Source organism: Marmota flaviventris, chromosome 5 (assembly GCF_047511675.1).
Source record: "Marmota flaviventris isolate mMarFla1 chromosome 5, mMarFla1.hap1, whole genome shotgun sequence".
NCBI lineage: Eukaryota > Metazoa > Chordata > Mammalia > Rodentia > Sciuridae > Marmota > Marmota flaviventris.
This window is the reverse complement of record NC_092502.1, coordinates 75,936,990-75,961,619: the sequence shown is the minus strand read 5'-3', so window position 1 is coordinate 75,961,619 and position 24,630 is coordinate 75,936,990. Positions and strand designations below refer to the sequence as shown.

At 34.0% G+C, this 24,630-nt stretch overlaps 1 protein-coding gene across 1 annotated transcript in view; it reads right to left on the bottom strand.

The window, feature by feature from the left end:
• The window catches only part of Pja2 (praja ring finger ubiquitin ligase 2), an 84,200-nt gene that overhangs the window by 40,315 nt on the left and 19,255 nt on the right, over window positions 1-24,630 (bottom strand). The window contains exons 2-5 of the mRNA XM_027927537.2: window positions 20,461-20,577; window positions 18,738-18,938; window positions 14,716-15,760; window positions 3,739-3,924 (exon numbers count right to left, since the gene is read on the bottom strand). Coding sequence (XP_027783338.1) covers window positions 3,739-3,924; window positions 14,716-15,760; window positions 18,738-18,938; window positions 20,461-20,491 — 1,463 coding nt within the window. The 5' untranslated portion in view covers window positions 20,492-20,577. The remainder of the gene's footprint in view (window positions 1-3,738; window positions 3,925-14,715; window positions 15,761-18,737; window positions 18,939-20,460; window positions 20,578-24,630) is intronic.

The window sequence follows — 24,630 nt, the reverse complement described above, 5'->3', positions numbered from 1 at the left end:
TGGGAACAAATCTTTACTCCTCACACTTCAGATAGAGCCCTAATATCCAGAGTATACAAAGAACTCAAAAAATTAGACAATAAGAGAACAAACAACCCAATCAACAAATGGGCCAAGGACCTGAACAGACACTTCTCAGAGGAGGACATACAGTCAATCAACAAGTACATGAAAAAATGCTCAACATCTCTAGCTGTCAGAGAAATGCAAATCAAAACCACCCTAAGATACCATCTCACTCCAGTAAGATTGGCAGCCATTAAGAAGTCAAACAACAACAAGTGCTGGCGAGGATGTGGGGAAAAGGGCACACTTGTACATTGCTGGTGGGACTGCAGATTGGTGCAGCCAATTTGGAAAGCAGTATGGAGATTTCTTGGAAAGCTGGGAATGGAGCCACCATTTGACCCAGCTATTCCCCTTCTTGGTCTATTCCCTAAAGACCTAAAAAGAGCATGCTACAGGGACACTGCTACATCGATGTTCATAGCAGCACAGTTCACAATAGCAAGACTGTGGAACCAACCTAGATGCCCTTCAATAGACGAATGGATAAAAAAATGTGGCATTTATACACAATGGAGTATTACTCTGCATTAAAAAATGACAAAATCATAGAATTTACAGGGAAATGGATGGCATTAGAGCAGATTATGCTAAGTGAAGCTAGCCAATCCCTAAAAAACAAATGCCAAATGTCTTCTTTGATATAAGGAGAGTAACTAAGAACAGAGTAGGGATGAAGAGCAGGAGAAGAAGATTAACATTTAACAGGGATGAGAGGTGGGAGGGAAAGGGAGAGAGAAGGGAAATTGCATGGTAATGGAAGGAGACCCTCAGGGTTATACAGTGGAGGAGGTAGAGAGAGAGGAGGGGAGGGGAGGGGAGAGGTGGGGAGGGGGGAGGGGGGAGGATGGGAAAGGCAGCAGAGCACAACAGACACTAGTATGGCAATTTGTAAATCAATGGATGTGTAACTGATGTGATTCTGCAATCTGTGTATGGGGTGAAGGTGGGAGTTCATAACCCACTTGAATCAAAATGTGGAATATGATATGTCAAGAAATTTGTAATGTTTTGAACAACCCACAATAAAAAATTAAAAAAAAAAAAAAAAAAGCACTCTACCAACTAAGCTATATCCCCAGCCCCTGAAATATCATTTTCTAACCTTTTACTTTCTTTTTAAAATTTTTAAATTTTTCCATATTTTTATTGATGTGTTATAATTACACATAATAGATTTATTTTTACATATTAATACATGCACACAATATAATTTGGTCAACATCATTTCCTCCCTTTTTCCCTCCTTCTAATCCCCTTTCTCTACTCATTTCCCTTCTATTTGCAGGAGAACCTACCACCACTCTTTTCCTCTTTTTTCATCTTTAGCTTCCACATAAGAGATAATACATAGGATCTTTGACTTTCTGAGTTTGGCCTATTTTGCTTAAAATAATGCTTACAAGTTCAATCCATTTTCCTGTAAATGACACAATTTCATTCATTTTTCTTTTATGGCTGAATAAAACTCCATTGTGCCCATATACCACATTTTCTTTATCCATTCATCCACTGACAGATACTTAGGTTAGTTCATAATTTGGCTATTGTGAATTGTGCTGCTATAAACATAAGTATGCATATTTATTACTACAGTATGCTAATTTTAATTCTTTAGGACAAATACCAAGGAGTGGTATTACTGGATCATATAGTGATATATCATATATTCCTAGTCTTTTGAGGAAACTCCATACTGATTTGTTTAGTGTCTAACCTTTTGTTTTCAAAAGAGTAACCCTATTAGTTATCTTTTAGCACATTGCTGTTTTATTTCCATTGTAGTAATATCACAGTTTGTAACTTATTGTATTTATATCTTATTTATTATCTGTCTATCCTACCTAGATTTTCTTAGAGCATTAATATTAAGCAGGAAATTTATATAGTTTGAGAAGCACAAATTTTAATACTAGTACAGGATGAAAGAGTACTTTTTTTCTTAGAAAACAACTTGCCAAAATAGAGACAATGAGATAATAAATATTAAAAACCAACCAGTTATCATGGGAAAAAACTAAAATTATCCAAAAAGATATTCCCCTACACTAAACCTAGATCATTTCACAAGCAAATATTAAACCTTTAAAAGAATAATTAAGCTATTTAAACAACTGATGCAGATAATAGAAAAGTACATGTTTCATTTAGCAAAGCAAATACCAAACTGATACTGAAACCAAATTGTAGAAACAATGCCTACTTTTTTTTTAAAGAGAGAGAGAGAGAGAGAGAATTTTAATATTTATTTTTTTTAGTTCTCAGCGGACACAACATCTTTGTATGTGGTGCTGAGGATCGAACCTGGGCCGCACGCATGCCAGGCGAGCGCGCTACCGCTTGAGCCACATCCCCAGCCCAACAATGCCTACTTAAGGATCTCAAAAGTACTAAGCAAAATAACAGCAACAGAATCCAACATTAAACTATGTCTATGTGATCATATTTGGTTTATTCAAAGAGCATGGGTAGTTGAATATTAGCAAAGCTAATGAGAATAATTCCTCAAGATCATCAGGTCAAAAGTGGAAAATCATTATGATCATTTCCATTGATGCTAAAAGGACTGTAATACAGTCAACAAAAACCCATATAATAATAAAAGGTACATATTTCTTTAGTGATTTAAAAAAGAACCTGTGAGTGTAGGCACATACATGCTCTTGTGTTGAAGAAAGAAATTAACCTAAAAGCCAAGATCATTCTTACTGGGGAAATACTAGAATAAGTAATGGTACACCATGGGCCACAGGTTATTTACAACTTCACACCATTTTTGTAAATAAACTGTTGTTAGAACCACAGCTACAACCATTCATTTGCATATTGCCTATAGCTACTTTTATACAACAGAAGTCTGAGAAGCTGCAACAGAAACTGACATATGAAGTAAAAACTATTATCTGGCCTTTCACAGTGTAAGTTGAACAACACTTAGACTAGGAGCATTCCCATTAGAGTTAGGAAAAGTCTAAGATGTTTATCATCATTCACTGATGTTTTGATGATATCATCCAATGCAATTAGACAAGAATATTAGATCTTTAGTTTTTGCAACTGTTTCCATTTCTGTGAAACAATCACTGATTTCCCTCTTGAGGTTGCCCATTTTCCTTAGCCAATGCTTCACTTGTATAGCAATGGCAACTGTAATTTATTCATTCCTAACTCAACTAAATTGACCTTTTATCTTATTTATCTGTTTTTCTTGTACTAGGTACTGGGGATTGAATCCAGGGGCACTTTACCACTAAGCTACATCCCCAGCCCCTTTTATTTTTTGAGATAGGGTCTCACTAAGTTGCTTAGGGTCTTGATAAGTTACTGGGGCTGGTCTTGAACTTGTGAACCTCCTGCCTTGCCCTCCTGAGTTGCTGGGATCACAGGCATGTGCCACCTCATGCAGCTTAAATGGACCCTTTAAATGTACAAATTTTCCTTAAAAAGCAAAGTGACAGCATATATTATATCTCTGTAGAAGATACTGACTAGTATTCTTAATTGTTCCTTTTAAAAGCATCATGAAAAAAAATCAGTAGAGCCTGTTGGTTCTGAATGGGTTCTAAAAAGGTATTCAGAGGCATACCCAACATTTAAATGTGATATATACCATTACTGTACAATACACATCAAAAAACAAATAAGAAGGTAAATCTCACTGTTTTAACATACCCTTCCTGAAGAGATAATTCTTGGTTTTCTTCTTCAGGGCCACTGCTATCACTCTGCAGCTCAGGTTCATTCTCATCTTTTCCTGGCAGAGTCTCCCAGCTTTCATCACTTGAGGACTGATCTTTTTCTGTACCAGAAAATCGATGAGGCAAAGAAGCAGACCATTCCCCATCACTACATTCTGAACTGCAAATCAAAACAGAAATAAAATATACCATCATTACATGTTCAGTTAGTTTTATCATTTGAAATATTAATCAGGCAGCACAGTATAGAGAGGACAGCTGATGTCACACATGCTTAGGTGTTAATTCAATTTTTAAAACATTTTTTAAAAATTCAGAAATAAATAGATTCAGCAGAATTAATTCTTTCAAATGAGCAGAGCATATGGCAAATTGCAGACATGTCACATTATTTTTTTCTTTTACTGACACATATAACTCCATTGTGCTTATGTATAGGCTTTCAATAGTTTTGACGTATTTCTAAATAATATTTTAAATAAAATTTGGTAATCACAAATGCTATCTGGATTAAATAATAAATTTATTGCTCACCTGATCTGACTGAAACAACTTTCTAATTACATACTGACATATAATGACTTACATTCTGTGTATAAATTTCAACTACTACCATAAAAAAAAAACACACACACAATTTTTATTTTTTTTTATTTTTGGTACCAGGGATTGAACCCAGGGGCACTTGACCACTGAGCCACATCTCCTGCCCTATTCTGTATTTTATTTAGAGACAGGGTCTCACTCAGTTGCTTAGTGCCTCACTAAATTGCTGAGGCTGGTTTTGAACTTGCAATCCTCCTGCCTGTGGAGCCACTGGGATTAAAGGCTTGTGCCACCGCGCTCAGCACAAAACACTTTTAAAAGGATATTCAAATTCCTAAGAAGGAGCACTGAACAAAAAATGAATTTTAGTTCAACAGAATATTTAGATAGGGAAACAAAAGGTAAAATAAAGAGGATTAATAATGAACTTCATAAAACTCAGAAAATTTCATTTGGCTAATCTGGTTTTATTTTACTCTTTTGGGGGAGGGGGCTGCTTGCTTGTTTCTCTTTTGGCAGTAACTGGGGATTTTATCTTAGTTCATATTTTGGAAGGAAGTGATAATTGGTAGGAAATTACATGATATAATGCTATAAATATCTAGTGAGTTCCTCCTTTTATAGAAAGATGAATCAAGAGATCAAGATGCTATTAATAAACAGCAGAGCAGCACTAATCTAAGCTCCAAGAGGTTTATTAGAAGCAAAAAATTAAAAAATAAAAATAACCAACTTCCAATTTTGACTCAACAATGGGTAGCAGGGTACAAATATCCTAGAGAAGGAATGCAATATAGCTAGGTACAGCAACTAAAGAATGTTCAGTTGGGTACGAGCCAAAGTAATTTGTGTTCTGTGAAATGTTCTGTGACCCAAAGAATAATCTAAGATCAAGTAAACCATTTCTAGACTTATATAAGCATCAATATCTAAAACAAGATATAGTTTTAAAGGAGTGTATTAAACTCCTTTAAGATTCCTTGACTACGAAGCTTCCTAAATAACTAACTTCAATTTTGATATATTTTTAATAATATAAGATTTCTATGTAAAGTGGCAATTTCCAACATACTTATATAAAAGACCACATTTAAAATATTTAACTCAAGAATACAGCCTGTCCAAAAACATAACAAATAAAACTTCTGTACTTTCCCAGATTAATGAAATAAATTATGGAATCGCTCTAAATGTCAATACAAAAGGAATGGCAGCCGGACACTACGGCACATGCCTGTAATCCCAGCTGCTTGGGAGGCTGAGGCAGGAGGATGGCAAGTTCAAAGCCAGCCTCAGCAACCTAGCAAGACCCTGTTTCAAAATAAAAAATAAAAAAGGGCTGGGGATGTGGCTCAGTGGTTAAATGCCCCTGGGTTCAAAAGTCAATATATTTTAAGAAATCTATGTCAAAGATTAGCAAACTACAAACTTTGGGTCAAACCTAGCCCTACTACCTATTTAAACTGTGAACTAAAAATAGTTTTACACGTTTATCTTGGTCAGCAAAGCCTAAAATATTGACTATCTGACCCTTTTTTAAAAAGCTTGCAGATCCTGTGTCTATGTTATTATTACTCATTACACATAACCCTCACCTCTAAGGAGACAACATCTGAATGTACAGCCCCAGTTCTAACTTTATATTATTGTTTACTGCTCATTGATCATTTTTTAGATTTCTCACCCTCCTTTCAAAAGTTATATTTTTATTATGAAATTCATTTCTAAATGAGTCTCTCTCCTCAATTTCCTATTTGCTAATGGCATTACCATGCTCTCATTTAAAAAACCACTTATCTTTTGATTCTTCCCTAATCTTTCATGTTTAAGTACTTTCTTACTTTTCATTCTTTTTGCACAAACACTGTACCTCCCCCATTTCTACTTAAAAAAAAAAAAAAAGTCCTCTGGTTCAGTGCTTTTATCCAAACCTAGACCTCTCTAGTCAACTCTTAATTGATCTTCCTGAATTTAATCCTATTCCTTCAACTCAACTTTAAAAAAATCCATCCTGAGCAACAATATAATTTCTTTTCAACTTACATTAAATGGTATATTTATAGTATAACACTCCAAAAACCTTTAATAGCTCTTTTTTTCTTAAAGCAGTATTTCAAAAACTTAAGCCATGTACTGATCATCTTCAGGATTTTGCTACAGTTGCATAAAAACACTGTGTCCTGGGCTGGGGTTGTGAGGGTGGTAGAGTGGTAGAGTGGTAGAGTGGTAGAGTGCTCACCTAGTAAGTACAAGGTACTGAGTTTGATCCTCAGCACTATATAAATGTAAAATAAAGATATTGTATCCACATAAAACTAAAAAATAAATTTCATTAAAAAAAAACACTGTGTCCTAAGGAACAACAGGTGAGAATACAAGTTCTGCAGTTAGCTTTTCTGGACTTGAACCTACCACTTACTAGCACTGAAAACTTCTCTGTACCATTATATGCTGCCCTCAAACAGAGTGGGCAGCTGAACTTCAGATCACTTGTGTGAATTTGCAGGGACACCAAATAAAACACAGACACAATTTATCTTTACACAAGCTTCAAGATGGCTTCCCCGCTCTCAACCTCAGGCTCCAAAAAAGGGAGAGCAAGAGAAAGTCACAAGAGCCTGACAAGAGAGGCAATACATTCGGAAGTGAGCTTTTATTGGAGGGACTCTTGTTCTTAGAAAGTTCTATCCAAAAACGGGCAGAAGGGGCAGGATTACAAGGAACAGGTGAGTGTAAGTCAACCCTAGGAGCACATCCCACAAAGAAGACTCCTTATCATTGGAGCTAGATCCCGCCCAAGCCACAGTGAATGCGGTGGTTGGTCAGAATCTGAGGCATCAGGACTGGAAGGGTGTGGTAATTCATTGTGGCTCCCCACAATTATATCCTCACTATCATGTACATATAATGCAGTATCTAGTAACTTGGTGAGTTCATGTGAGGGATAAGTATAATTTATCAATCACTTTAACAGGGCCTAGAAAATAATAAGTCATCAATAAATCCCAGGTTTAATGTGCCAGCCATATTTTTAAAAATTCTCAAATAAACAATGATAAAAATAAAACACTTCTATGTACCACTTGATGTCCTTCACCCACTTATTTTATTTATTTATTTATTTATTGATGGTGCTTGGGATTGAACCCAGGGCCTAGTGCATGCAAGGCAAGCATTCTACCAACTGAGCTATATCCCCAATCCTATGGCACCCACTTTTGAAATACTGGCATACATAATAAAAACATTAAACTTCTTTGAGAATCATTATGAGTCATTACACTATGATTCAAGAACATTCTTACATCCAACTCTTCCCTTAGACAAACGCTCTATTCCAAACCTTAGTCCCAAATCATAAAATTTTGCCAAAACAATTTTTCTCACCATCAAGACCCTTCACAACAACTTCACCCTATTTTCCTCACTTAGAACTAGATCATCTAATTTCTTTCAAGATCCTTCTATGTAAAATTGAAGATTCTGTTTTCCAATTATTTCATGGACTAGAATTATTGTTTTTCAGTCCAACTCATTATAGTACAGCTGCTTCTTTAACATATCATTTATTTTTCATAAGTGTTAAATAAAATTTGTGGGAGTTCATGGACCTGGTAATCTGAGCTGGGTTCATCAAAGCAAACCAACAGAATTTAATCATATGAAGTAAGCTTTGCTTGGCTGTAGGAAGTCCTGCAGCCAATTAACTAAGATGTAACCAAGTGACCAACCAATAAACTAAGCTGTAGTCAATTAAATTGTTTTCCATTTCTCATCTCCATCTTTCTACAAATGCTGCCTGATCACATTGCTGGTATGTGTTGAATTGGGAACTGCCCAATTATGAATTGTTTTTGTTTTGCTCAAATAAAATCTACTAAATTTAATTGGTCTAAGGAATTTCCCTTTTCTATAAGTGCAAAGTCCTAGGTTCTTTAATAATTTACCAGTAGTGTCCAAGGAGACTGAATAATAAAATGCTTAAAAACTCTTGGAGGGTACTAAAGACTGTGCAACCACATGATTTTAAATAGAGAAATTTTAGTTCACAATTAGCTATTTGAAAAGAGCCAACAATTAACACTTTCAAGTATGTTCTAAAAGTTACTTTACATTTCTGATGAGTGAGAAATATTAGTATACGAACAATTTCTATTACTATTTCATTGTCAATGTTATTTTCTCTGACAAATTTCAAACTTAATGTCTATTACCAATTTGTAACTCTAAAAATCTAAACTGTTTCAGAGCATTAGTCAAAGGAGACGATTCAATTATAATACAGATTTTCTAATATTTAAAAAAAATTAAACAAAAATCCTACTGTGGGCAATTTCTTTACTTAAGAACTTAAGAAACAAAGCACTATTTAACATCAGGTGAAAGTTCCAGTCACTACTGCCTTTTCCTTAACACTGGTGGTGGAACCCCATATTGCTAAGAACAAGGTTTGAAGTCAGATTTGGGTTAGAATCCTGTCTCAGTTACTTACTAGTGATGCAAGCTTGGGCAATAAACTTCAGTGAGGTCACATTTCCTCATCTATGAAATAGGGATATTAATATTCGCTTTTCAGGCCTACAGTGATATTTAGATGAATACTGCAGACAAAAAGTACAACTTTTGGAAACAGCAAACATTTAAAAAAGACAACCATTATTTCTTTCATAACATAATCTATCTCTTTAGACATTTCAGTGGATTTCCTACCAGCATACTACTATTTTCCTGTTTAACCAAAGAAAACCTACTCTACATCCTCCAGTTTGTCTATATTTAATAACAATTATCAGCTTCCTGGTGACCCACTAAACTTTTGTCTTCCTTTATACCAGAGGTTACACTCTGGCCGAGAATCAAGTTAGGTCACCTGCCTGCCTTCTCAAGACCTAGAAAATGAGTTTGTTTGTTTTATACTTTACATGGTTATACACATAATATTCTTGATTTTTGCCTTTGGCCCACAAACCCTAAAATATTTAGTATATGAATACTCTTTAAGAAAAAGGCAGACCTCTGATATCCAGAAAAGAGTTAGCAAAGAAGAAACCAACCTAGCTCAATGGAAGGAAACTGTAGGGAAGGATGAATAAATAGCCTGAAGAGTACAAGTCAAGGAAAATGGATACTGAGAAAAGATGAACAGATGTGGAAATTAGGAGGTCACTCTTAACATTAGAGAATATAGAACTAATACTGGAAATTGGATTTTAAGGCAGTTATTATATGTGGAATATTAACACTAAAAATTTAGCAGTGAAAGAGAAAACAAACAGGACAAGTGTTAACTAAGCAAGATAAAGAGAAGGTTTTGCCCAGGATTTAGAAAAAATTCAAGCTTGAGAGGAAGAAAGATACAATCTAGGGGCAAGGATAATAAATAAGTAAGGTGCCAGAAGTAACTATTGGCACAAAGTAATTATCAGCACAGAATTAGAAAAACTACTTCTCTATTGAAGAAGAAATTAAAAATAACATTCTAATACAAAGGAGACAAAGTACACATTTATTTCAACCTATCTAGGAAAGCAAGGAAACAAAGTTATCCACTAAGATTGACAGGAGTATATGGAATGAAAAACAAAAAGATTTAAAAATATTTTCACTGCCAGAAAGCAACAGAATAAATAGGATTTTAAAAGCAGGTAAGTTAAGCATTTTAAAATTCTCAAAGTAAAAACCAAAGAAAGTACCTCTTTGATCTCCATATGGTCTTTCATTGGTATCGTTCCCAAGAAGCATTTAAAGTGACATTAAAAAGTAGACAACTTACTCAAATGTTACCACTTTATCCATTCAGTTGTGAAGCAAAGGAAATTTTTCATATAGAAGTAAAATTATATGTGATTTACAGACAAAAATATTTTAGATATAAATTTCAGGCAGAAATAAGATTTCTAAGTAAGACTAACCCAAGCAATCTTTCATTCCCTAATTCCCCAAGGAAATGATACGTTTGTCTTTTCTGCCATTTACCTCATTTTTATGAAATTCTATAGAGGAACCTAGGGAAAGTGAAATTTTTGAAAATTTTGTTATCTGACATAATTTTCATTCTGGGACATTTCAACACTACTAACATTGAACTGTGATGCAATATGCCGATACAAATGGAGTATATTCAAATATATAAGGCTACTTAAACTTAGTTAACAAGACCCAGATGTCTGTGCTTTTTTGAATTGTGCCTATCTTTTATTACTTTCTTTTCCCTTTATACCAGGATGTTGTAACACACTAACTTCCAAGCATGCCTGAGGAACACATTCATTTATCTATAATTTACTACTAAATTTCTGTGAACTTGAAAACAAGATAAAAAGTTTGCTAAAATGTTGCAGCATGTGCTTAAAGATCTTTGTTTAGGCTGTTTATAGATGTTTTATTTGTTGCTGTGGTTGTCAAGGGACCTCTTTCTTCATGACTCTCAACAAACTTATAGAGAATACAAAAAAGCTTAATAGCCTCAACAATGAGTTTCTTCATAACAAGAAGCCAACAATTTTGTCTTCTTCATAAGGCTGCTGAATACCATGTGTACAGGGATCACTATTATACATTTATAGAGCACATGAAATAAAGCCTAGTACTTAAGAAAATTTCAATAAACCTTATTGAAACCAATATATCAAGCTGAAATCAACTAAATGACAAATATTCATTTTATTCTCCCATTAATATCAATAAAAATAGTTGTCCTGACATTTCCCTTAATTATTTTTATTATTTTTTAACATTTTCAAAGGAAAGTTAAGTCCTAGGAACAGAAAAACCCTAAAAAAAAAACCCTGTAAGTGCTATAAAGGAATGGTCAGCAGATGGCATGCCTCTCTTCAAAACAGGCCCAAGGTTAACAGGTACTAGTATTGCTGAAAGTTTTTTTTTTTTTAAACTCAACATCTTATTTTCAGTTACTAAAGTTCTCAGGGTATATTTCAAAAGGGTAAGGTGCTAACCTTAACTCTTTGGTCTAATTCCAAGTCTTGTAATTATATGCTGTCTATTAAAATTCCCTTTGCAGTTCTAATTTAATAAGGTGGTGCTCCATTTCTGTCAAGAAGCCTAGAGCAATGCTACCAGCTGCAATGCTTATCCCCACAGAGTGTAACATTTCAGATGTGATTAAGTGATCCCTTAGAAATTTTCAGGGAAGAAGGCAATCATGCATTTTTAAAAATATTTTCCACATATAAAACAAAATCCAATTTTTAAAAAAAGTAGCCCAAGTTCTGATATCTAAAAAATGTCACAATAAATTTTAGTTATGTTCTTGGTGTTTTATTTGTTGCCTTTTTATTTTTTAAAAAATTTTATTTTGAACTGGGTTTGAACCCAGAGATGTTCTTCACCACTGAGTTTTAATCCCTAGTCTTTTTTACTTACTTACTTACTTATTTATATGTAGTCCTGAGGATCAAACCCAAGGCCTCACACATGCCAGGCAAGTGCTCTACCACTGAGCCTCAGCCTCTGGAGTCACTGGGATTACTGTCTTCTGCCACTATCCCTGCTTGATTTATCACTTTTATAATATAACCATGACCCCCCCCCCCAAAAAAAAATGTTTCAAGTATATCACCTTTAGTATTACACAGCAGAGAAATCAACTCAAACAAAACAAAACAAAAGCTCACAGGCGCAAATTGAGAATCAGCTCTTTATACTTTGCTTCTCAAAAAACTGAGAAAAGTCGAGCCACCATTTCCCTATTTTCCAATCTGCTAATATCATCGCTGCACAGGGCAACAGTAAAACATCAGGTAGATGAACAAGGGGCAAAATGAAACTAAATAGAATGGTATGGCTATTCAATTTTAACCTTCAGAGGCATCACATTAAAAGGCATTCGGGCATCTATAATATTTGGAAGGGAGTTAGTACAGAAAAACAGAATGAAAAAGCATAGAAATAAGATTACTCCTTGACACTATTCTGACTACTGAAATAAGGTCCTAAAATATATATTAAAACTTATGTATGCAATTATAAGTGGAATGGAAATCAGAAGCACTATGCTTCAGAACTTATTTCTGTGATTCTTAAAAAACAAAAAACACCCAGGTTGTTTCTAGCATTTCAATGTGTCTTAAATAATGCTACAAAATCAGTTCCATTGTTATGGCACACCCTAATACAAGTTCTGTAAGTCAATGTTACTAATGTTTCTATTAACTATAAGTGTTTATCCTATCTGTATATTCTATTTGTTAGTAAAATAACAACAACAACAACAAAACAAAACAAAAAACACACTGAATGCAGTGACACATGTCTGTAATCCCAGTGGCTCAGGAGGCTGAGGCAGGAGGATGGCAAATTCAAAGCTAGCCTCAGCAAAAGTGAGCAACTAAATGAGACCCTGTCTCCAAATAAAATACAAAATAGGGCTGGGTATCTGGTTCACTGGTTGAGTGCCCCTGAGTTTAATCCCCAGTAACTGCCCTCCCCTGCAAACAAACAAACAAACAAAGAAAACCAGTCATCATTAATAATGCTAACGTATCACTTCAGGAAAAAAATTACAAATAAATATACTAAGAAAATATCATATAACCATTTAAAGTCCAGAGTCCTTCTAGGCAAAGTAACATTTCCATAGCTGGGGGGAGGTTCAAGCCCTTGAACCAAAACAAAAAAACCCAAACCCAGAAGCTAAAGAAACTACCCTTTTTCTGAGAGCTGACAAACATGATATTTCATTAACTTCATCATATGATATTCAACCTGACCATAAAAAAACAAGCAAAACTATGGGGTTTCCATTTTTGACTAGTGTTCTCACAATGGTGAAGGCATAGTCAAGTTAAGCAATTTTCTTCTAAGAATCAAAAATATAACTAAGAAAAAAATGCAACAACCTTATGTTTTCCAAAAGATAGATTATCAAAGACCTTTTCTTTCATAGTAACCTAGAGATACAAGAGAGGTTCACAATCCAATCCAAAAATCTTAGGGTTGAATATGTTGAGGAATTTAGATATACCTTGCCCCCCACCCCCAATACACACCAGGTTTAGAAATACTACTTAACAACACCCAAGGCATTCAGGCCAACAACTAATAACTGAGCAGATACATGTTTCTGTATTAAAATGCATGAATACTTGAAAAAAGGGCCTCATTTTAAATCAGATTCAGATCAGCTATCAAGAAGGTTAACATTGGGTCAAGTTTTTGTAGCCAATTTCTGTTTTCATAATTTTGTGGATTTTGAATAAAAAGCTGTAGAATCAAACTGAAAAAACAGAAGTCAAGCAAAACTTCTTAACTAAATTTACTCTTAGCTTAAAAAACAGTACACTAAAATTTCTGCTATCCCTTAAAGCTTACAAGCTTCATGATAGCAATAGAAATTATATTTTAGTTGTTTTCTAAAATAACTTGAACATACTATATTATACTTAATTCATACTTAACAATCAAATGCTCACTATTTTATGACATGAAGTAAAGTTCATTCATATTTGAAATGATAAATTTTTTCCTTTATGCTACCATCTAGTTAAAAAAAGATGATTATTTTACTAGTTAATAAAATCTTACAATTGCACTGTCAGGGTTGTAACAGCTTAAAAGGATGCATGAAAGTTTGGACTCTGAGGAGGTGAAAATTCACCAGTTTTACAAACAAATTCTCCATTTTGTTCTGATGTCCTATTGTTTAGGAGGGGGAAAAAAAGGAATTGTGTATATAAAAGGAGTCAGAATGCTGAGGATAAGAAAAGTTACACATTCTCTTGAAAATAGCATAGTACAGTGAAGTGTGAACACAGCCTCTGTTAAGAATAGGAACTCAAATTCCAGCTTTATCATTCAGTCACTTTGTAACCTTAGAAGTTAGTTAATTCTTTGTGCTTCAGTTCCTCAGTTACTATTGGGGGACATAGCAGTACTTACAAATGTAGTGGTTGATGATAATTTTTAAATGCTAACAAATATAAATAAATAAAAAGTAAACCTAATGAAAGGAAGAGCAACAGGAAGAACCAATAAAAAGGGAAATAGATGATATTAACAACTACTTGCAAGCTTAATGCAATATTACTAGTCAATAATTTCTGTGATTTTAATCACTTTTTAAACCCCAAACTGGCTTTATGTAGAATTTTTTAATATAACAAACAGGTACTTTGCATTTCATTCATTGAAATACTATGAATTGAAATAATTAGCATCTTTACCCTTAATAACTAATAATCATTATCTGAATTTCTAATTTCTGTAGATTGTTATAATGTCTAAAACAAAGTACCTATGAAAAATTCTAACGATTAATGCTCGCTAAGAATATTTATAAGTCAAAATATCTAAGTTCCTGATCATACCCAAGAGCCCATCAAGCCTCACACTAGAAATAAACCACTTTATTCAACATAATCTGACCAAGTACTGCCTGAGGACTTACCTATCTTCATCTTTGTCATAGAGTTGGTAATAATCTCCACAGCCATTCCAAAAGCTGTTATCCCGAACTTCTTGCCTTCCGGCTGTGGCTCCACTTTCCGGTGTTACATGGTGATGTTCTGTTTCCCTTTGTGTAACTCTTGAGTAGGGTGGATCCAAGAACATACAGTCATGTTCTCCATCATATTCTTCACATTTTATTAAGGGGTCATCTGAGCCACTCTCCTCAACTTCCAAAGCCTCCCTCCATCTCTGAACACTTCTTTGTTTAGCCTCATGCCTATTAAAACCCACTTCTTGGTCCACCTGACTTGCACTTATCACTTTTCTAACTTTTGGCCTCACTACCTGTTCAGGAGAACTTCCACGGTTTTTGTCCCTATCACTGCCATTTTGTTCACTGCAAATACGCTCGGGAATACAGGTGGCATCTTCAGTTGAATTTTCTGTTTGTCTTTCCTGGTCAGTATTATCTTGTTTCTTTCTAACAACTTCATCTTCAGAAGAGGACCTCTTTAATTCCTGGCTGTTCTGATGGACAAACTCAGTATCACCAGTGGAATTTTTCACTAAAGGTGCTGAATCTAACACTTCAAACTCATCTCTTATTTCACAGTTAAGAGAGGGAACTGGTGAAAGACCATTGTATGCCTCTGCCTCTCCATTTTCCAACTCAATTACTGTATTGCTTAATGCATCCTGGTATTTATCATCTTCCACAACTTGTACAGAAAGTTGAAGATGGTCATTATCCTCTCCGTGTTTGCCTTCTGGATCATAAGAGTCAGTATGAACCAACGCAATTCCATTTTGGACACTTGAGGCATTACAAGCTCCTGGAGTGTACTCTCCCTCAGAGTGATTAGGAACATTCTCACTGCTTCCTAAGATCTCCCTGCCTTCCTCACTCTGGTGCACAGCAGCAGCGGGTGTACTGCTCTCAATGGTTTGATCCAATGCTGTACCACAAGTGGGAATTTCTGTTTCACTTTTTTCAAATATGGGTTCATTGGGTAAAGAATGAGCTTGATCCAATGCACTGGAACCTTCATAGAGAACAAAAGAAGACATTTTGAAAAGATTAATTTAGATAAAATTTTATGGAATAACTATCATTTATGTGGAAATTATACCAATTATTACCTATTTGAAAATGAGTGATGTGGCAATTGATTTTATTGCTTCCTAACTTAATTGGCAAGGCAGAATGGTTACCCTATGAGTTCATTTATGCCCTTGTGTAGATTCTCAATGTATTCTCCCTCATATTTCTTTTGCAGATGGTTTTTTGCCTAAGTAATACCTAAAACCTTCTGCAAGCCACATAAAGGAGAAGCTTATGAGAGAATAAACAATGGGAAGTATAAGTGGAGTAACGGAGTAATTAATGTGCCCTTGCTGTAATCTCAAAATTTACCTACTTTTATTACATACAGGGTGGAAAAAAAGAAAAAAGAAAAAATTTCTTAAGTACTTATGACAGACATCAACAAGCAATAGAATCTAAGAGAAGTGAGACACCATTGTGTTTTGATGTTAATTCAAAAGACTGCGTCTGTTTCTAGACACATGATTTCTATCTCCAAAATGAATTGTTGTAAGACATTTATAATGAGTTCATTTTAGATGTATTATAACTATGACTGAAAAAAAACAACAAAAAATTCAGTATGTTGACTCTCTTTGCCATAGATTGTCAAAAGTCTAAAACATGAATCAAATAAAATCTATACTATAAATTACTTTAAGCATGACTATCTTTCATCATTAATTTAATAATAAAGACACTGAGATTTGTTGGAACAAAAATTTATAAATTATAAAATAAATGAAGTTTAATCTTATCACAAGCTTCTTTATTAGAATGACCTTAACTACTAATCCAAATTCTTAAATATAAATGACAGTAAAAATATTCTAGAATTACTGCTTGAGATAAAATGAGGATGGTGAATTTAGTTAAAAATGTATAATTACCCTAAGTGGGTCAGGTATTTTACCTTTATTTTTGCTTAATGATTATTTGTCTGTTTTGCCTATTAGATTGTATCCTCCTTAAGGACCAAGATGATTTTTGGTTTTGTTTTATTATGATAAATATACGTAACATAAAATTTACCACCTCAACCATTTTTAAGTTCACTGATATTAAGTACATTCATGTTGTTGTATAGCTGCCACTATCATCCATTGCTAGAACTTTCTTCAACTTTCCAAACCAATACTCTGTTAAACAGTTATTTCCCTTTCGACCTGGCAATCAGCATTCTACTTTCTGACCACTTTAGGTACCTCACATAAGTGGAATCATGTAGCATTTGTCTTTTTGTGTCTGGCTTATTTCATTTAGCACAGTGTCATCAAGGTTCATCCATATTGTAGCATATGTCAGAATTTTCTTCCTTCTTAAGGCTGAATAATGTTCCATGGTATGTATGAGGCATATTTTATTTATCCATTTATCTGTTGATGAACACTTGGCTGTTGTAAATAATAATGCTAAGAGAATGGCCGTACAAAATTTCACTTTGAGACCCTACTGTCAGTTCTTTTCGGTATATCCTTAGAAATGGAACTTATTAAATCACACAAAGTGTGTGTGTGTGGGGGGGGGGGGTGTGGGTGTCTGTGTGTCTGTGTGCACATGCTAGGAATTGAACCCCAGGGCACTCTACTACTGAGCTACATTCCCAGCCCTTTCTCTTTTCATTTTGAGACAGAATCTTACTAAGTTGCTGAGGCTGGCCTCAAACTTAGGATCCTGCCCAGCCTCCAAAGTCACTGGGATTATAGGCATCTACCACCACACTCAGCCTATTTTTAATAAATCTCCATACTATTTTCCATTTTGCATTCCTATTAGCAGGGTACATGGTTCCAAAATTTACTTCAAAATGTTTGTGTTAGTATTTCTACCTAGCCTCCTCTCTACCCTTGATCTTTTTTTTCACCTCTCAAAAACCAGTGTTGGGTATGCCTCTTATATATTGCTGTGATTCTTTCTTAATATTTACACTTTCTCATTATGCTCATGTATTTTCTTATGAGATTTTTGTTTGATTAAAAGTTTCTTGACAGGAGCTGGGCGCGGTGGTGCACGCCTGTATCCCAGCAGGCACAAAGACCATGAGTTCAAAGCCAGCCTCAGCAACTTAGCAAGACACTAAGCAACTCAGTGAGACCCTGTCTCTAAATAAAATACAAAAAAGGGCTGAGTATGTGGTTCAGTGATTGAATGCCCCTGAGTTCGATCCCTGGTACTAAAAAAACAAAGTTTCTTGACTGGAAAAAAATGTATAGGTACAATACATCAATATCTGAAAAATACATTTCAAATCCCTATGTAATTAAGAAATTTTATTAGAATAACTAAGCATTACTTGACTTTTGTATTTTATAAAGTGATTAAAAAATAAACTAGTTGAGCTAAATTATTTAGAGGATAAAGTCTAAAAGAAGAGGTATTTAAATGTAGTATGCAGGGAAAAATATACTCAGTTTACATTAAAAAGAGTTTTGTTGTTGTTGCTGAAAAGAATAGTTTTTGGCAAAAAGGATTTAATAATGTAATCACTTCCATAACAATATAGTTCTATTTTAATGTTTCTTCATATTCTATTTCCTTCTGTGTTTAAATGTATATACTATTAAATTTAGCTGGGCATAGTGGTGCATGCCTGTAATCCCAGCAGCTAGGGAGGCTGAGACAGGAGGATCACAAGTTTAAAGCAGCCTCAGCAATGGCGAGGTGCTAAGCACCTCAGTGAGACCCTGGCTCTAAATAAAATATAAAATAGGGCTGGGGATGTGGCTCAGTGTTGAAGTGCCCCTGAGCTCAATCCCCGGTACCCTCCCCCCACCCCAAATAGTAAATTTGTTAAAAATTTCAATATAGAATTTCTTGATGGGAAACTGTACTATATTTACATTCATACACATAAATAAAACCCACTCAAAATCTGAAATATTATAAGACCAATTCCTATGTATCTATTAATAACCCTATAATAACATGTTACATACCTGAGGAATTTTCCTTTGGAACATCATCTAGTTCCAACACTTCATAGTCATCACCAGCCCGACCTAAGCTTCTTTCATGTCTGGTCATACATGGTTTAAAACTGACATAGGCATGTCTTCTTCCATATCTCCTGCCTGTAATTGTCTGATAGCCTCCTGCTGGTTTGGGCCAACCAGCCTTGTTGGAGTCTTGATCCATTGCTGAAGAAAACATCAACAACAAAAGAAGGACATCAATGATAACTAGTTAGAGAGGAACTAACATTTATATTATCATTTACTAAATCATATGCTACTGAATATCAAGTGCACCTTATTAGTATCTTAAAACCTCTTTTTCACACACTAAATAAGACAACATGGAATACTTCATAACGCAACTTAGTTGCCTCTTCTTTTCAAAATTTGGTTCTTCTAAGGTATGAAAAGTATTTTGGATTTTTTTTCCCCCAGTACTGGGGATTGAATTCAGGGACGCTTTAAACACTGAACTACCCCAGCCCTTTTTAGTTTTTACTTTGAGACATGGTCTTGCTAAGTTGCTTAGGGCATCATTCATTTGCTGCAGCTGGCCTTGAACTTGTGATTCTTCTGCCTTAGCCTCTCTAGTTGCTGGGATTACAGGCATGTGTCACCATGCCTGGCTGGTATTTTATATTTTTATAATGAAATCTACCAGAAAATATTTTTATATACTAAATTATTATACCACCAAAGCTCTCTCTGGAATGGAGAATGATCTTCCAAATAACCTAAATAAAGTATCTTCCATATAAGTGCTCAATATGAATATAATGAATTTCTAGAACACAATATGATGGTTTCAATTCCTTTCAGGAATAAATACATTCCTATCAAAGGTGATAGGTAACTTCTTAAAATGGTATGTGTTCCATGCAGATCACAATAAAATATGTCCCAAAGCCTAGGGTCAATAAAATTCTCCATAAGAAAACAGTCATGGACCAAGTTAAACAGATGCTACCTTATCTATCAAATCTATGTGTGAATGGTAAAAAAAAAAAAAAAAAAGCCACCAACATTTAAATGTGGATGTTAATTTTTGATGACTGAATGATACATAATAGTAAACAGTAGCATCTTTTACTAAATAGCATATTATATTTATACACATATATATAAAGTCTAAGTTTGTTTAGTCAATCATATAATATACATATGGTAGGCAGGAGCAGAATGTGTACCGAATAGTCAAAAATGGAACAGTTTCATACTTTTGTTTTCCTATATTAAAATAATAACTTCTGAGCATCAAAGAAAAACGTGTATATAACACAATATCAAGTGTTTCACTATCTTATTTAATCCCTTAAACAACCTTTAGGTGGATTCTGTATTCTATTTTGAAAATAGAAAAACTAAAGTTAAAATAAAGTGTTTAGGCCATTTGTCCAAAAGTCTAAGAACCAGTATCATTAACAACCAAACGAATAGTCTCTATAGTGGAAGGCACAACAAAAGCCAAGGGGTATGGAAAAGAATATCAGAATTTCCACTTATTTTATATCAAAAGTTAGAAATTAAGCTTTACAAATATACAATACATGAATCAAAACTAGCCTTTAGAGTTTAGTTAAAACTAGCCTTTAAACCATATATCAGATGATGACATGTCACATATTACACAAAAGGTATACAGAGAGAAGTATACAGAAGAGAAAAACAAGAAGTCTTTAATGTAGAAGAACTACATCCTCCTTACCTGATGGCTCCTTTTCAGTGTACTGTGACATATATGGCAGTTTCTGTGTGCCCAATTTAGTAGAATTATGGATGTGATTTAGTTTTACTCACACAGTGGATAAGCTGCAAAAGATTCCTACAAAGAAACAATGGATTGAACAAATATTAGTAATGAAAGCACAAAATAAAAATGGGAAGATTGATACTTCTCCTCCTAGTTAAATTTCTGTTAGCTTTATAATTTAGAAAAAACATAACCTGATCTGACAAATCAAACACCCTCAAAACTATCAAAACAAGCTATATGAAATTCAGATTTATATCTGCTCTTGATAAATCTTGCCCTTGGTATATATCATCCTTATTATTGCCACTGACAATACACATACAATTTATAAGTATAAGCAAATACATTGGAAAAAATGCTGGCTGAGATACATGACTAACCAAACTATTTGTGAGTCTACTATAATGCTATCACTGCTTCTTCATCAAGTACTATTCTCCCTTTACCCCTAAAATTGTTAAAATTCTTACATGTAAGAATGCAAACTCAATTTTTAAAATGTTTAATGGCTAATAATAATATGTGTAAATAATGATGTATTTATTCTTCACAACACTCAATTGATGAAATAAACCCAAATAAGTCTAGTCTAAGTCACAAGAAACTACAATGTACCATTTAACACAAAAAAACTTTCTTCTGTTTTGAAATGAAATCATCTATTTACTCCTTGAGAAGTTGCAACTTTTGGCTTTTAAACTTAATAAAGGCTCAATTTTTTTTATTTAAAGAAACCTTAGTTATTTAAACACTTGAGCCACTGCATTTGCCTACCATTAGTCCAAAAGATGACAGCTCAGCAAATGAATTTAATTGTGTGTGTTATCTATCTGAACACTAACAGTTACATATTAGCATACATAAGGTACACACCCACATTCACTCATATGAATCACAAGTTCATCAACAGTTTGTGATCCTCTGATGTATCTGGACCAAGTCAGATCATAAGCAATAGATAAAGAGAGAATAAAATACAATCTTAAATAAAAAACAATCTTAGCATACTGACAAAAACTAGGTGCTAATTAACATTGTTTTAATAAGAAAAATAATCCTTAAATAACTTGAATATTCACAGATCACAGTGGAGTACATGGCAATCTTAAAAGACTGACTATGGATATCAGTATATATGACAAATATTTTACCCAAAATCTTTTCCTTAGAATAAGGGCTTATTCTACCATGTTTCAAACACTATTTTCAGATACAAGGACTACATATTGGATTAATAGTTCTTCTTTTCTGAAATTACCATATGAGGCATGGACACTAAACAAAATAATTAAATAATACATATTATGGGCAAAAAAAAAAAAAAAAGGCAGAGAATAACCAGTTGTTGAGGGTGAACAACTTCACTGAAAAGGGATCCCTGATACAAACATCTGGAGTAAAGAAGGGAAATGTGTAAATCTAGGGAAAGAGGATTCTAGGCTAATACAGAGAACTTGTGAAGTGAAAGCTTCCAGAAATAATCAAGTAATAATCAGTATCAGAGAGAATGAGCAAGAAAGTAATAAAGTTAGAAAATAATGGAGACAAGGAGAGGGGAGTGAAGCAGAACATATTACACAGGCCTTTATAGGCTAATGCAAGAAATGCAATTTCATTTCAAGATGGAAAACCACTGACAACTCTGAGCAGAGAAGAGACATTATCTGACTTTTGGCTTAGTAGGACCCCTCCACCTACTTTGTTGAATATGTTTAACCTAAAGAAGAACAAGGCCAAATGCAGGGAGCCTGACTACAAAGCTCACAACATAATACTGGCAAGAGATCATAGTGGTTCAGATCAGGGTAAAAAACAGAGGTGGTGAGAAATAGGTTTTGGATATTTTATGAAAACAGAGCTAACGATATTTACTCATAAAGGATACGAAGGAAGGAAAGGAGTCAAAGATGACTATTAGATTTACCATCTGAGCAACTGGAAAAAAGAGAGGGGAAAATTGTTAAAGCAGTAGGTTTGGAGAAAATATCTTGCCTTTAATTTTGGGTATTAAGTTTTAGCTATTAGATATTCAAGTGGAAACTTTAAACAGGAGTCCGGAGTTGACTAAAGAAATCTGAGCTGTTAGTATAATCTGGTAGTTGTTAGTGCATAGATAATACTTAAAAAGGCATGAACTCAGACGAGGTAATTAAGCATATATAGAGAAATAAAGAAGTGTAAGGACTGAGTCTTGCAACAATTCAACTTTAAGAAGTCAGGGGGAAAAGTACCAGAAAAAACAACAGAGAGGCCAGCAAGAGAAAAGAAAAAATCAGGAGTGTATGTCAAGAGAAGAAAGTGTTTCAGGAAGAAAAACCAATCCACTGGGCCAAAAGGTAAAGTACAGTGAGTACCTATACTTGACCATCAGCACAGAAGATACCACAGATCTTGCTAAGGGCACCTTTGATAGAATATTGTGTTCAAAAGCCTGAATGGAAAGCTGTTAAGAGAGAATAAGAGGAAGGAATTGGAAAGAGTATAGGAATCATGAAAAATACTGTTTCTTAACCCTCCAACATCCTGATCTATTTGTTATCAAGGCCTATTACCAACTACTTTTATGGTAATTTTGATTCCACTACTGAGTTTAGTCTCCTGCTTTGATTTCCATATTTTCCTTTCCTAGAAAATCATCTAAAAATTTTGGGGGGAAGTATAGGGAGGGGCTAAACTCTTGAGTCCTTACATGTCTGAAAATATTTTTTCTCTTTCTCTCATAATTAAGTGTAGTTCAAGATCAAATCATTTTTTCTAGACTATGAAATACACTGTTTTCTAGTATTCCTTGTTACTATTAAGAAAGTCTTTGGCAAATTTATTTCTTCTTTTTCTAGAGGTAAACTAAATTTTTCTCTGTGGAATATTTAAAATCTTGTTTTAATAATTAGTATCTGCAATTTCATAAGGATTTATTTAGGAGCAGGCCATTTAAAAATTTCTCCTATATAGTAAAGGCTGTGCCTTTTCAATTTCAACATGTCTTATCAGTGTCACACAGACAAGGTTTTGCCTTTCTTTCTTCCTATTATCTCTGTATTTGGCCCACATGGATTAATTCTTTGTCTCTAAAATTTTCATAATTTTACTCTTTGGACTGGGAGATTTCATACACTTTTCTAGTCTTCCATTAGTAATAGTGATATTTTTTGTTTCTTTTAATGTTCTTCTTCTTGATTATTTTCAATAATGGTTCTTGTTTCATGAATAATACATAGACTAGACTATCTATATAGATATCAGTTATCTCTATTTTATCTGAGGCCACTATAATCATGTGTTATAATAGTGTTCTAGCTTCTATCTCTGAAGTATTAAAGAAAAAAAAAACAAAAAAGGGAGAAAAGGGGAATGAACAAAATAAAGATCATAGTTATGGATCAGGATTAAAATGATTAGTTTATCTGTTCCAAGTCTGTATATAAAGTAAAATGGGAACATTTACTCTTAGTTTTCTGTAGATATTTCTACAGAATTAGTCTCTACTGAATTAGTCTCTTGTTCTAGGTATTATTCACCTAATAAATAACATATGACTCTTCTCTACATATGACACTTATTCATTTCAAATGCTTTGGATTTTTAATATACTTCTTACTTTTTAAAAATATATATAAATGTGTTGCTAAGAATTAAAGGAGTGAATTAAGGAAACAATTCTAGATCTTCCAGTTACTAACCTAGAAGTCATCATTTTTAGCATTTTAATTAGGATACGTTATGCCAAAAGCTCCATAGACAGGCCATATAGACAACATTTGAAGGAACATAAAGAGAAGTACAGGAATAGAATACGCCCCACTCTTAACTCCATACAATAAACCAGTGAACTTTCAGAAAAGGGCCTTATTTTATTTGAATGTACTAGTCTATTACATTGTCTAACGTAGTATACATTAAAACAGTAGCTGAATGAATGAACCAGACAATTTTGTGTTCTTTTCTCTGATGGAAATGTGATAATATAATGAAATATGATACGTGTTTGGGCATACTGGATTCAAACTCCAACATTGATACCTGAGTAAGTTCATAGCTGCTCTTAGTATTAGGGGCTTCTCTTACGATTTCTTTCTTTCGATGACAATCTGGTAAATAAGACTGTGATATACAGGATTAGGC